This window comes from Pavona decussata, unplaced genomic scaffold (assembly GCF_977016875.1).
Source record: "Pavona decussata unplaced genomic scaffold, jaPavDecu1.1 SCAFFOLD_195, whole genome shotgun sequence".
Lineage (NCBI taxonomy): Eukaryota > Metazoa > Cnidaria > Anthozoa > Scleractinia > Agariciidae > Pavona > Pavona decussata.
The window spans coordinates 3,367,074-3,382,012 of record NW_028145604.1 but is presented as its reverse complement, the minus strand read 5'-3'; the positions used below and the strand labels follow the sequence as shown (position 1 = coordinate 3,382,012).

General features: G+C 38.9%; 1 protein-coding gene and 1 long non-coding RNA gene across 2 annotated transcripts; one reads left to right on the top strand and one right to left on the bottom strand.

The window, feature by feature from the left end:
* Positions 1-588: 588 nt before the first annotated feature.
* Positions 589-14,856, top strand: LOC146461802 (uncharacterized). Its single transcript, XM_085086755.1, has 3 exons — positions 589-683; positions 12,740-12,800; positions 13,604-14,856. Exons 2-3 carry the CDS (start codon positions 12,758-12,760, stop codon positions 14,341-14,343), a joined length of 783 nt encoding a protein of 260 aa, XP_084942881.1. The 5' UTR covers positions 589-683; positions 12,740-12,757; the 3' UTR covers positions 14,344-14,856.
* LOC146461803 (uncharacterized) lies at positions 5,262-8,639 on the bottom strand. Its single transcript, XR_014857371.1, has 2 exons — positions 8,064-8,639; positions 5,262-5,498 (listed from the first exon to the last, which is right to left on the bottom strand). It is a non-coding gene; the product is annotated as an uncharacterized LOC146461803 (long non-coding RNA).
* Positions 14,857-14,939: the final 83 nt, after the last annotated feature.

The following is a 14,939-nucleotide window of genomic DNA, read 5'->3' as shown; positions in this document are numbered from 1 at the left end:
TCCCGAACAGCCGCTGGAAATCGAGCTGGAAATCGTTTCCCGAACAGCGGCTGGAAATTGAGCCTACGGCCATTGCGGCAATTGGACATATCAGGAGCGCATCACAATGTACTTTGAGCCGCTCCCCACAGGCTATTCTGCCCCCGGCCAGAAAGATAAGACCGAAACTAGGTATATAATTATACTTGTACACACAAAATAAGACTTTCAATATGCTAATTATATAATTAGATCTCGAAGAAGAACTGACTTGGAAATACATTTGACAATAAAAACATGGGATAAAACATTACTTTTAAAAAATAATTTTAAGATTTAAAAAATAACTAAAAACGACGTTTCGACGCTGCTTAACGTCATTATCAAGTCAAAAAGGTGGATACGTTGAAATGTAAAAAAAAAAAAAACTAAAAAAGAACGATAGGTGATTAAAAAACTGTAACGCAAGAAAAAGTCACAAGTTAAGCACAAAGGAAATATTTGCTTCCAACTAGGATTTTTATGTCTCTTCTTCCAAGTGAGTATTTTTCAGTTCCCTGGGGGCCTGGGACTTGGGGTGGCAGGCATTCACATTTCAGCCGATACCCTTTAGGAGTCTTATGCTGGCCATGTGACCAGGCATCCACGTGAGTGTTACTTCAGTTCATCTTGACGGTGGTTAAAGACACGCTTTTTCATTCGAGGTGAGTTTCATCATTTTTTACCCCCTCTAGTAGTTTCTCCTGGCCCATTTGTTTTTGCAAGCTAAAAGCTTTTCGTTTTCGTTCGATTTGTGGTTTTGTTTTGGATCTCGGTTGGTTGCTCAAATTTTCGTATCAGAATCATCCAACAAAAATTGACGTCACATCCGGTCAAATCGGCGCCCAGCAGCCTGTACTGTCTCGGCGAAGTCGAATGATGGCGTCCGGGTCAGGCATGATTTCTTCGGATTTTTGAGCCATCAGTATCAGGAATTGTGAACTGTGGATCTGTAAGATGTTGTAAAGATATTGCTTCGGCTTCATGAGCAAGGGTTTTCCAAAGAAGTGATTTTTTTCTATTGTTTTGACGGAAAATACGAGACAGCTAAGCGTCGTGTCATGGCGAAAATTTCACACTCTCGAAACGAGTGGCGTTCAGACTTTTGGCTCTTGTGGCTTCTGATCGTTCGAAAGCTGAAATTATAATAGCCTATCCCGTGTGCAACATAATGGAGGAGACATCGTCAGTCATAGTTTGCAGTGTTAACATCGGGAACCTAATTATCACTCGACGTGAAGTGTCGGAAGCCTGTATCATTGAAGCTGTTCCAATATTGTCTTTGTTGTAAGGGACTCGTAATCTTCGAGGTGAGTAAATGTAGTTATCTTCATTTCCAGTTCTTTTCTGCCGACGTGAGTACCTTTACATGTGGGCTTTAGAGTGATAAGTCGGTTTTGTGCTTTGTAGTTCTTTAATAAAGACGCAAGTGACTTGCAATCTTCGAGGAACAAATAAAGCTGAAGTTAACTCACATCAAGCAAAAAACAGGTGGTCCCGACAAAATAATGTCGCGTGATATGGCCGCGGCAGCTGAGTCACTATTTGAAGGCCTTTTTAGTATCTTCAAAAATAGTATACAACGTGGCATTTTCCCTAGTAATTGGAAGATTGGAGAGGTAGTCCCGGTATTTAAGAAGGGGACTAAATCAGACTGCGCCAACTACCGACCACTGACTATGCTTAATTTATTAAATAGCAAAATATTAAAGAGCATTGTTTGTGATTCCTTAGATTATCACCTTGTAACAAATGAACTTATACACTCAAATCAGTGGGGCTTCAAGAGAGGTGTCTCCACCGAATCACTATTTTGGTATTTGACTGAAGCATGGAAAAAGGCAATTGATGATGGCTACAAAGTTGGAGTTCTATTTGTCGACTTCAAGAAGGCGTTCGACACCGTCGACCATGCCATGCTAAAAGATAAATTGTCCGATATAGGTGTGTCTGGTGTGTTCCACGAGTGGATCGCAAGCTACCTTCATGAAAGATTGCAATATGTTACTGTTAACGGAATACGATCAAAGCTACAACAAATTGATATCGGTGTTCCCCAAGGTTCTTTACTGGGTCCCAGACTCTTTACAATATATGTCAACGATTTACCGAACTCTTCCGAAACTGGGTCCATTCATATGTTTGCAGATGACACCACAATTTATTACCTTGGGAAAGGAGTCGAAGAAATCATTGATGCGTTAAATCTAATATTAAACGACTTCAAAGTGTGGTGCTGTAAAAATCACCTGACTGTTCACACTGGTAAGACCGTGGCAAAATGCTGATTTCCAGTCAAGTCTTTGTCGGACCAACGAGACCTCTAATGTTCGGAAACTCTCACATTTACTTCACCACCAAATCCACTTGCGCAGGTGTTGAAATTGATTATAAACTGAACTGGAAACCGCAAGTTAAAGCCCTGTACTAAGTTTGGAGGAAAGCTAAAATTCCTTAAAAAGCTCAAAGCCCTACCCTCAGGTGTACTAGAAGAAATATATTTTAAAGGGATTGTCTCAAGCATCACGTACTGCATCGCTATTTGGGGATCCTGTTCACCATCCACATTAAATGAATTGGAACATTTACAGCCAAACCAATCCATAAACTGCCCAGCGAAACTCTGGACTCTGACGTCCTTGACTTAGTTAAATGGAAATCATTACGCTATATTTACAAACGTAGACTCGCTTCTATAATGTATCAAGTTTATCATAATAGTTTACCTGATCAACTTACTGCCCTTGTCACAAAACGCAACATTGATAGTAATTACAACCTAAGGCGTATTAATGACTTTCCGCATGTACGGTGTAACAGTGACCTTGGTAGAAATAGTGCAAGGTACAGAGGGCCTATTGTCTGGAATTTACTACCTAAGGCCATCAAGGATGCTTCCTCCCTACAGCTTTTCAAACAAAAACTTAGACAGGCATCAAGGACATTAGATCGTATTTAATTCGAAAAGGAGGCCTGTGTGATAACATCAAAACAAACCGAATTTTTTATACTTCTAAGTTCTTGAAATTTCTTTACGTTGAGTGAGCTTTTGTAAATTAAGAGTTGTACATATATTTAAGTAGTTTTTTTAGTAACTGGCAGCTCCACACCAGCCTTTGGGTTTGCCGCAAACCGACCTGCCTTAACAAAAATTATATGTATGTATGTTTAATTATAGCAATTCTCTTATCTGAAATGCATTCATATCATGTTGTCCTGCAAGTGCAGGCTTGAGGATGGGCTTGAGTCAGAAAATGTGTCTGCGTGGCATGGTTCATATTGCTGGTGTGAGACAGTTGTTAAAGTTATTGATGTCAAGCCATCTTAAACAATAAATTAAATAGTATTATTGGAAATGACATTATACCTCAAGTATTGAAAGAAACAACCCCTTCAACTTTCACTGTTCATCTGCACTCTCACCACTTGGGCGTTCATGGGTTAAGGCTTTTTTATACATTTGTACTATAATTATGCACATGTGACATCAAATTGTGGTAAGAACAAACAGTATGCCAGAAGCCACAGAATGGTGGCATGACTGATGTCCTTGTTTTGATGCCCTCTTTGGGTTAACAAAGGATACATGGAGGGCCAAATGGACTTTGAAAACTCTTTATGGCTGACAATGTCATTTGTACATCATATAATTATTTACTAGTTATTTCAGTTATGTTAGTTGGTGCCAAATATTTAAGGGTGGGGAACTGTCTTTTTCTCTATGTCCGAGGCTGGGGAAGAGAACATAAGGTAAACAAATATTGCAAATTCCTGGAGGTTATCTAGCAGCAGAAATTGACCCATACTTTAAGTTCTAATAACAGTCTCCTTTGAACCAATGAAATTCAAAGTTTATTTTGACAAGGAATATTGAGTTCTGTTCAATTCAATGAAAAATCAAAAGTTCAATAACCACACAATCAGTTCAAAAATCACACATCAGTTCAGTGACAGTAGACCTTAATTGCAAGAATAACCATAGGTGAAAGGTTTTTTATTCCAATGGGACAGATAAGACAAGAGGGGAGGGAAGAGGGTTTTACGGGAGCGTGGTCCATACAATTCAATGAAAAAACAAAAATTCAATAACCACACAATCAATTCAAAAACCCACATCAGTTCAGAGACACTAGACAATTGTAAGAATAACTATATAGGTGAAATGTTTTTATTTCAATGGGACAGGTAGGAGGAGAGAGGGTTTTACGGGAGCATGGTCCATATTTAGAGTAGGGAGAAAGTATAAGTAAAACTAATAAGTATCTATGTGTTACAAATAATGGTAACAGGCTTACATGCATTTAAAAATCTATTGCCCACTTATCCATTGTTTGTCTTTGTAATCATATTTGGCAACAGTTGCCCAATAATGTAACTTTTTCTTGTACATAGTTCCACTTCCTTCTTGTCAATGATGCAGATTAGTGGCCCATTGGTAATTTTGTAAAAATCTAGAAGTCCTATGGTTCATTGAAAATCAATAAGTCAAATAGTCACAGCAACAGTTCAAAAAACACACATCACTTCAGTGACAGTAGACCTTAAATATAAGAAAAACTATAGGTGATGTGTTTTCAACTTTCTCTCCTTCATCCTTGTCAAGGATACAAATGAGAGGCCTGCTTGTAAATTCAATCACCACACCAAAACAACAAACCTCCCCCCCCCCCCCCCCAAAAAAAAGGGGGATTATATAAATGTATATATATTTATTAACCACCTGGGTGATAGCAGACCTCAAAATTAAGAAATTTACTGGTGTGGGTGCTTTTATTTCAATGGGTCTTGCAGGGGGAAAGGGAAGGGAAGTGGACAAATATGTTTGCATTATATTAATAGGGTTTATACGCTATATTACCATGGTTTACAATTTTCCTTACGTAGATGAAATTTTTAGGGATTTAATGTTTTTAATTTGTCGTTTTTTATTTTTAGAGATTTAAACAAAAACTCAAAAGGAAACCGGCAAATCACCCTGAGACGGCAAGAAAGGAAACAGACAGCGAAAGGAAGAATGCGACAAGACCGGGAGTAACTGCAATGGCCGCTTAGTTATATGATTTATTATAATTTACTATGTGTCAAAGTCCAATAAATGTCTGCTGACAATAATTTTTCACAATGGTGTACAGCATCGTGTTTGATTACACTGACGTATTCCTATGATCCAAAATTTGGTCAGCCAAGCTGTCAAGTTGACCAGCCATAAGCCTTAGCTGGGCAGCCACCGGCCTCCATTACTGTTTTTTTTATTTTTTTGCTTTACTTTTTAACTGACTCTTCTTGTCTCTTGATTCTTCTCTCAAGTGCCGCAATCCCTGTTTCCCTTTTTACAAGCTCCTCCTTGTCTTCTGGTAACTGTATGGCCATCGCAGTTTCTTCCAGTCTTGTTGCTTTCTTCCTTTCGCTGTCTGTTTCCTTTCTTGCCGTGTCTGGGGGGATTTGCCGGTCTCTTTCCTTTTGAGTTTTTGGTTAAATCTCTAAAAATAAAAGAATTGAAATGAAAATTAAAAACATTAAATCCCTAAAAATTTCATCTATGTAAGGAAAATTCTAAGCAATGGTAATATAACATATAAACCTATTAATATAATACAAACATATTTGTCCACCTCCCTTCCCTTTTCCCCTGCAAGACCATTGAAATAAAAACACCCACACCAGTAAATTTTCTTAATTTTGAGGTCTGCTGTCACCCAGGTGGTTAATAAATACATATACATTTACATATTGCCCCCCTTTTTTTTTTGGGGGGGGGGGGTGGGAGGTTTGTTGTTTTGGTGTGGTAATTGAATTTTTAAGCCTTCTTTGAATTTGAACTAATATGACATTTACAAGCAGGCCTCTCATTTGCATCCTTGACAAGCATGAAGGAGAGAAAGTTGAAAACACATCACCTATACTTTTTCTTACATTTAAGATCTACTGTCACTGAACTGATGTGTGGTTTTTGAACTGATTGTGTGGTTATTGAACTTTTGATTCTTCATTGAATTGAACAGAACTCAATATTTCTTGTCAAAATGAACTTTGAATTTCATTGGTTCAAAGGAGAATGTTATTATTACTTAATGTATGGGTCAATTTCTGCTGCTAGATAACCTCCAGGAATTTGCAATATTTTTTCTACTTTATGTTCTTTCCCAACCTTGGACACAGAGAAAAAGACAATTCCCCACTCTTAAATATTTGGCACCAACTAACATAACTGAAATAACAGGCCTGTAGGATGGTTCTGATGCGGGTAGGTTCTTTTTATCTTTGAACGGACCAAATAGCAGTTTTTTTGGACGGGGGGTGGAAGTTTTGGAATTACAATCTCGCATACGAGATAAACTTCGATCTTATTCATACTACATCATCATTTCAACATATAATCAAAGTTGATTTTCTCATCGGTTTCCAAGCAACAACTATTACCATAGCAACAGTAGCGCATAGCCTCTCATTTTAAACATTGTTGATTATCTTGAAATCTAGTCAGACACTATATGACAAAACTTTAGGGATTTAAACTCCTCAATGTAGACAACGCGTAGGCGAAATTAGAAAAAAATCTGTAAGAGCGTTTTCAAGTAAATAATGAATCAATTTTTACTAGGTGATTTTATTTATTCCCGCATCTTTTACCAATATCTCTACCAAAATAAAACTTGACACTTTGTCTTTTCATTTCAACTGGATGAGAAAATTAACTTTGATCATATCTTGAAATGATGATGTAGTATGAAGGAGATCAAATTTGATCTTCTATGCAAGATGGTAATTTCAAAACTTCCACCCCACGTCCAAAAAAACTGCTGTGAGCCTCCTTAATCATTACCTTTAGTGACCTCAAGTCGACTAGGAACTTTTTCCTATTACCCTCCCTCTAGTAAGGTGCAGTAGTTTTATCGTTTCTCCTTGGTTCCCATCGGCTTACAACGGTTGCGTTTGTCTAAGCAAGCAATAAAGCCCCTTTTTTGTTCCCAAACTCTCTTGTCACTGGTGTTTGAAAAAGCAATAATTACGACATTTCGTTATTCTTTTTGTCAATGATAACAGTGCTGAACTGGAACGGTTACAGAAGGTTTCCCAGTTGTATTCTTCTGGGATGAAGCCGCGCATGGGTATCTACTAAAACATCAAGGTCCATGGTGGTATCGTAATGGATGTGGAGAAGCGCGAGGCTTGATAACCGGCTTTTCCCCATCGATGCTCTCATGTAGTTGTTAAGGCGGTGCAATGTGCTTGCACTTCGTTTGTATTGCCAATAATATAGGTTAATCAAAAAAAGATTAAAAAAATAAAAAGTATTGGAAAATATACGTACTTTGAGTTGGTTACAGATGAGATAAGTAAACCTTGAAATCTGTATAAGCTGGCTTATTTTAGCGGACCTTTTCTGGCAGTGGAGGGGGTTCATCATGTCATGTACAAATGACATTGTCAGCCATAAAGAGTTTTCAAAGTTCATTTGGCCTTTCATGTGTCCTTTGATAACCCAAAGAGGAAAAATATCAAAACAAGGGCATCAAAACAAGGTAAGAACATCAGCCATGCGACTTGTCTGTGGCTTGTGGCATGCTGTTTGTTCTTACCACAATTTGACGTCACATGCGCATAATTATAGTACAAATGTATAAAAACTTTTAACCCATGAGCACCCAAGTGGTGAGAGTGCAGATGAAGTAAAGGGTGAAGGGGTTGTTTCTTTAAATACTTGAGAAATAATGTCATTTAAAATAATGCTATTTAATTTATTGTTTAAGATGGCTTGACATCAATAACTTAACGTTAACAACTGTCTCATTCTAGCAATATGAACCAGGCCACGCAGATGCATTTTGTGACTCAAGCCCCTCCTCAAGCCTGCACCTGCAGGACCACATGATATGAATGCATTTCAGATAAGAGAATTATTACTATTTAATAATTAAACGTCACTTGCGTCTTTATTAAAGAACTACGAAGCACAAAACCGACTTTTTACTCTAAAGCCCACATGTAAAGGTACTCACGTCGGCAGAAAAGAACTGGAAATGAAGATAACTACATTTACTCACCTCGAAGATTACGAGTCCCTTACAACAAAGACAATTGGAACAGCTTCAATGATACAGGCTTCCAACACTTCACGTCGAGTGATAATTAGGTTCCCGATGTTAACACTGCAAACTATGACTGACGATGTCTCCTCCATTATGTTGCACACGGGATAGGCTATTATAATTTCAGCTTTCGAACGATCAGAAGCCACAAGAGCCAAAAGTCTGAACGCCACTCGTTTTGAGAGTGTGAAATTTTCGCCATGACACGACGCTTAGCTGTCTCGTATTTTCCGTCAAAACAATAGAAAAAAATCACTGCTTTGGAAAACCCTTGCTCATGAAGTCGAAGCAATATCTTTACAACATCTTTCATATCCACAGTTCACAATTCCTGATACTGATGGCTCAAAAATCCGAAGAAATCATGCCTGACCCGGACGCCATCATTCGACTTCGCCGCCGCCGAGGCGCCGATTTGACCGGATGTGACGTCAATTTTTGTTGGATGATTCAGATACAAAAAAAATGCCAGGCTGACCAGAGTGTTCTCTCCCGCCCCTGGTTGGGTCGGATTGTAGTCTGGTTCCACGTGTGCGTAGTCGATTTCACGGTTTTTCTTAGGTTCTTTCTTTGGCTTGGTCTCTTCCATGGCTTGCTCACCTCCTACGGTTCTCGTATTGGGCCAATCATTTGTTCGAAGGCTTCCATCAAATTGAATCGATGCTCGTGCTTCCGAGCATTTTGATCTCGTGGGTGACGCCATGATTCACTTGCATGGCGTTGGTGGTTATACTGTGGAGAAACTTCGTCTTTATGACCTTGGAGTTGCTTCGGCTCTTCAACCTGATATTATTATTCTTGAAATAGGCACTAATGATCTTGTTGATGATCGTCCTGAGGTTGTTGGTTCCGAGATTGATGATTTCATTTGGTCCAATTGCTCTTGGCGTCTTATTCGGTACGTGTCATCGATGTTTGCGAGGTGATACCTCGTGTTCGCGCGCCGTTCTTCAACGCGGCGGCACCGATCCTTAATCAGTAGCTAAACGGTGTTCTAGAGCTTCGCCTCAATGTTTTTTCCTGGCGTCACGGGGGTTTTATTAATCCAACCGTCAGTCCTTATTTGTGCGATGGTGTTCACTTGAACTCTCGCGGCCAGTATTCCCTTTATCACAGCTATCGGAGAGCCATCTTGAAGGCCCTTCGCTTGCTTTGATCGTCTCCAGGCGTAGTCAATCGATAGAAATCGATATCGGAAATCAATCGATACCATCGATATCAATCGATATCAATCACCGATTGATATTGATTGAAATCGGTAATCGATAACAATCGAACTCACAAAAAAAATTTATTAGCGATTGTTATCGATTGAGATAATGGATAATAATCGACAGTAATCGATAACAATCACTAATCCCTAGGAGTCCCTGGAGGAGTATTCGTTTCAAAGATGACATTACTATTTAGTAAACAATAGGAGACCCGCGTTCAAATGGTAAAACATTTTATTATTTTAGCAGGTAGTTCTCGGTTTGGGGTTTTAAAATATTTTAACTTGGCCATTCATCCCAGCGCTGTCGATTGCATCTTGCATCTCCTTTATGGCGTTCTCGGATCGCGTAGATGAAAGTCCAACTCGATCCTATATATCAGGGGCACCCAATGGGAGTTTTCTCTCAGATCCTTTGAAACGCCATTTTAGGCTATCTGGAGTGCCTTTAAAGCTCTGTAGATTTATTTAAAGCTGCGCTATAATATTTTTACAGTCAAACCTGTATATAACGGTCACCCTTGGTAAATGGCCAGGTGACCGTTATATACAGGGTGACCGCTGTACACAGGTTTCCTTTAAACTCCCCCAGAAGTCAATAAATAGCATTTTATGTACAAATTATCACTCAATTTACGTTTTAGTGACAATAACGAGTAACAGCAACGCAATAATCAGGATAAAAAAAAGGCCTATAAAGTGTCCGTGGCGTACTGTTACGGAGGTGCAGTACATGTATACTCATCTAAGTTTCCTTGTAGGAAAAGCTTTTAACATAATCAGTATGGATTTTAAAAAAAATCGGTTATAGTTTTCTGATATTTCGGAGCTCGAAGCTTGATTTCATGTAGTATGTCATTGACTTTACTTAGTGTGAAAGAAAAAAAAATAGTGTGAAAGAAAGTTCTTCATGTCCATAGTACTGAGCAAAGTCTTTCAGCTGCTTTGCAAGCCCGACTGCCTGTGCTACTGTCTTATCAGTCCATCAAGGTCAAGTTCTGCGGCATCGCTGCCTCTCCTTCGCGTCTCAGGGGGGCTAGCTGCAATTTCACCATCTTCGCCATCAAAGAGATCGTTCGGACCTCCTCCCTCCAGTTGGGGTTAGAGTCATCGATATATCCCTGGCATTATTCGTTAATCGTAACCAATTTCGTGACCGTTATATACAGGTAGAAGATAATGAAATTGTGCATTCAGGAAGTCTAAAGGGTGACCGCGTCCGTTATATACAGGTGACCGCTATATGCAGGTCAACTTAACAGTAAATACAAGGGACGATTTTTGGGAAGTTGTTCAGTGACCGTTATACACAGGGTGACCGCTATATACAGGGCCGTTACATACAGGTTTGACTGTATATGTTCGGCCATTCTAGGGGAACTAGAGTCTTTTCAAAATTACTAAGGCATTTTTGTCCATTTCCCAAAAAACTTAGGTCTTATTTCCTTTCCGAAAATCTTAGCTGACCTTTTTACGGTACCCGAAACGACATTTTTATCAATCCGAAAACACCAGACCTTAAATTTCCCATATCACGAAAGTTCGAGGCGAAAATTATTTTTAGAAAATTGTAGGGGATTAAGGGCCTTCCGAACAGATAATTTACCGAAACGATGCGTTGGGTGCCCCTGATATATGCACGGATATTGTAGCCCTCCCGAACGCTTCCGTCTTTTGGCATAAGGTGCCGTACTTGGCTTGGCAAGTTATTATTAGTTCTGTTATTGTTCTTGTTGTTTTAGTATCAGCTTGTTGATATTTGCATTGCATATCCACGATTGAATGACTCAATAAAACCATAGAAAATGTAGAAATTGACAAAAATAGTTTCCGATAAAGATCGATGATAATCGATAATCAATCCTTATCGATTTCCATCGGAAATCGATATCAATCGAACTCACAACTTTTTTTCTTTATCGATTCTTCTCGAGTGGTATTGGAAATCGATATCAATCGAAGATTGATATCGATTGCCATTGATTGTTATCGATTATTGGTTTATCGATTGACTACGCCTGGTCTTCTTTATACCTGGGAATTTGAGCCCTCGCGCCTGCAGTTCATTTATTTGTGAGCACCTTATGGCTCTGGTTATATTTATTCCCTGCGCTCGTGTTGTTCATTCGTGTTTTATGGAGCTCTTGTTGCTCTTGATTGTTTATGTTTTGTTTTAGAGCCCTTGTTACTCAAAGTTGGTTTATGTTGAAGCCCTTTTTGCTCTCAACTGTTTTATATTAGAGCCCTTGTTGCTCTCAATTTATTTTATATTAGAGCCCTTGTTGCTCTTGTTTAATTTTATTTTATGTTGAGCCCTTGTGGTTCATGTTTATTTAAATTGGAGCCCTTGTTGCTCTTTGCTGTTTTATACTAGAGCCCTTGTTGCTCGCAATTTTAATTTGTTTTATTTTTTTTAGAGCACTTGTTGCTCTCAATTTATTTTATATTGAACCCTTGTTGCTCACGTTTATTTGAAATAAGAGCCCTTGTTGCTACCAATGGTTTAGTTTGTAAAGGCAACTAAACTTGTCTTTCCTGTATTACATTTTTCATATTTTTATTTCACATAGTTTAGTTGGTTATGGTTGATCCAAGGCATTAGCTAGCATGGGCAGCTCTTGCTTTGGGTAGACAAATATTGAAAAGGTTACGGATGGGCTTAGTCTGCAAGGGCGACTCAACCTGTCTTTCCTGTATTGTATTTAATTTTTCTTTGTTTGTTTTCCCTGGTTTGGCATACCACCTATCAGTAGATGTCATTGACTTTCTTCCCTTTTCTGTGCTGCGTTTGCCTGGGGTGGGGCGGCATGTGTACGGACACATGCTTTGGCGTTTTCAGAGCCCTCACCTTTACTGGGCCAAACTTTTTATCGAGGATTTGAATGAAAAATATTTCAAAATAAATGCGGCTTTGGGATTTTACCCATAGTCATTTACTCCAGTCATTGAATGTGGTATTTTTGCCCAGTAAACATAGCTCAGGCAAGGCAGCATTTTGGGGTTGTGCTAATTATTTGTAAGGGAGAAAAGTCACAACTAAAGTTTAGCACGTATGGAGTCCGTCTGGATATTTAAATTATTTAAATTTCGTAGGTTACTCTTTCGTCTCATGAAAGGACGACTTGAGACAAGTCTACTCATTATACTGTATAGCAAAAACAATCATTTATGCTTCTTGAAGATCCTGTATCAAACAGGTAAGATGGGCCTTGCTTGCCTCTTGTAAATCGATTTATTTTCCTTTCACCAAGTCGACTTTAAATGTACAATCTTCTATCAGTCATGGTTTAATTTCGCACCATGAAGGCATTGCTTGGACCTAATCATTAGTCTGCGAACAAGCTCAGGACGAAAATAAAAATCGGCGAGCACACCACGCTCGGATTTACGTTAATGTAATTTTTTTTTTTATATATAGGATTCAACATTCATCAATATGGAAAGAGAAAATCGAGGAAGTACTGGCTCCGAAAAAGAGGGTAAGTTAATGAGGAATTTGTGGCCGCCGTTTTGAATATCGCGAAGACTCTGAGTATTTCTACAAACCCCATTTTTATTTATAGACAAATGTTTTGTGGTTCTACTGTTTGAAACTGTCAATGAAATCTTACGGTGTGAACAATTAAAACCTTAAAACAAAAGCTACTCAGTATTACGTTCCAGTGGTCATGTGCCGTCTTCTTTCAAACCCTTCAGTCCATTTTGCGAAACGAAATTTTGTGTTTTTCTTCAATTTTAATGACTTATTGTTTCTGAGGGTAAACAATAACAAAAATGGCATACAGTAAAACCGGCGAGTATAAGAACCCGAATTTAAGAACCCGTTCTAAAATTTCTAATTTACTGTTAAACGTTTAAATATAAATCAGGATTTTATTCTATAAATTTATTTTTAAGACTTAAAGAATTTATAAGGAAAACAAAAGAAGCTCTCAGAAAAAGGAAAAGGCCAACATTTCATAACATATATCCTCCAATTAGTTATAGTAAATCCGAAAAAAAAAATACTTGACTTATTTAGGTGAAACAATTAAATACTACTGCATAACAATACTTTGTCAGTTGAAGCTGGACTGTTCAAGGTGTCATGTTGTTTTCACACTGTACTGGAGGGTAGATGTATTTTGTTATCAAGAAAATAACCTGTTTATGAACCAATATAGCCTATATTTATGTAAAGCACCATTTATATAAGAACCTGTTGAGGCTAACCTGGAAAAATACAAGTTCTTACTCGCGAGACCGGTGTTTACTGCAGTGATACCTTTTTTTTTTGCTGCAGATCACTATCGTTTGCTAGCCAACAATTATGACTTCTTCTATCAGCCACAGAACGAGACCTTGATGGCTTCGCTTTGGAAATACGTCGATGACGTAAAACCTGATCACGTGGTCGCCGATATTGGTAGTGGAACTGGTTTCTTTGCAGAAAAGATCTTTGAGGCGCGACACCTGAAAAATCCCATTTGGTGCGTGGATCCCAGCCCTGAGATGCAGATATTAGCCAAGGAAAGAAAAGGAGTATACTCCGTGACGAAAACAGCGGGGGAATTCCTCGACAATTTAGAATTCAACCAGGTCTTCGACAAGGTGCTATGTATTGGTTCCATGCACCATTTTACTCAGCCTGTGAAGATATTCAGGGGTTTGAAAGCCCATCTGCGAACAGGGGGCGAGCTTTTGGTCGTAAACGCTGATGTTTCCACAAGCTTTCCATTCTTCATCAAAGCAGAAAACGCATTCGGTGAAGTCATAGAAAAGTTTAGTAAAGAACGGGTTACCGCAATGCTGCGGGAGGCAAATTTTCAAGTTGAAGTTTCAGAGGAAAAGGTTCTCTTGGGCATGGAGAAATCCCAGTGGTACAAAATGCTTCGTGGCCGTTTCCACAGTTCTTTGAGCGAGTTCACTGACAAGGAGATTGAAGACGGAATTGATGAGCTGGAAGAAGGGAAGCTCAAGGGTTTGAGCCTCCATGATGACGTCCTGATTCACTACTCCTACATGGTATTTAGGGCCACTTAATCCTCCAGTAAGCACATGGAACCCAGCCCGGCCTGTGATGATTCAGAACGTGCTGTCCTTTGACATTTGTCGTGATATCATTGCCACTGTTTTGAGGAAAAGTGATCTGTAGTGACGATTGTTTTCGCTGAGGAGTTTGAGTAAATCGTTCCGTGAGGATTGAAAAGCTGAAGTAATTACGTATTGTAAAGTGCTTTAATAGCACAGAAAAGGATAGGTGCTATATAAATCTTATTACTATTATTATAAGTAGTACTGCAAGTGTACATCATTTCTTGCGTATTGCTGAGTTGGGGGGTCTAAGTAAACGCCGTTACTGACTCGCTACTGACTGATCCCACGGAAAAAAGTGAGTTTTGTTTCCCTCGACCCTCAATGTTCCCCTCGGCCCAGCTTTGCTTATTGTAGACCAGCTAAGACGTGTTCAGAGCAGTGCAGTATGGGTTGTTATCCTGAAGGTATTGAACGTCTTGTGAGTCTGATATTTTAATAAAGAATAAACACATAGTAAAACATCGTTTTACTTTTTAATACTCAGCCATGCAGATACAAACAAAAGTAAAATAAAAATACCACCGGGCAACGTGCAGCCATGA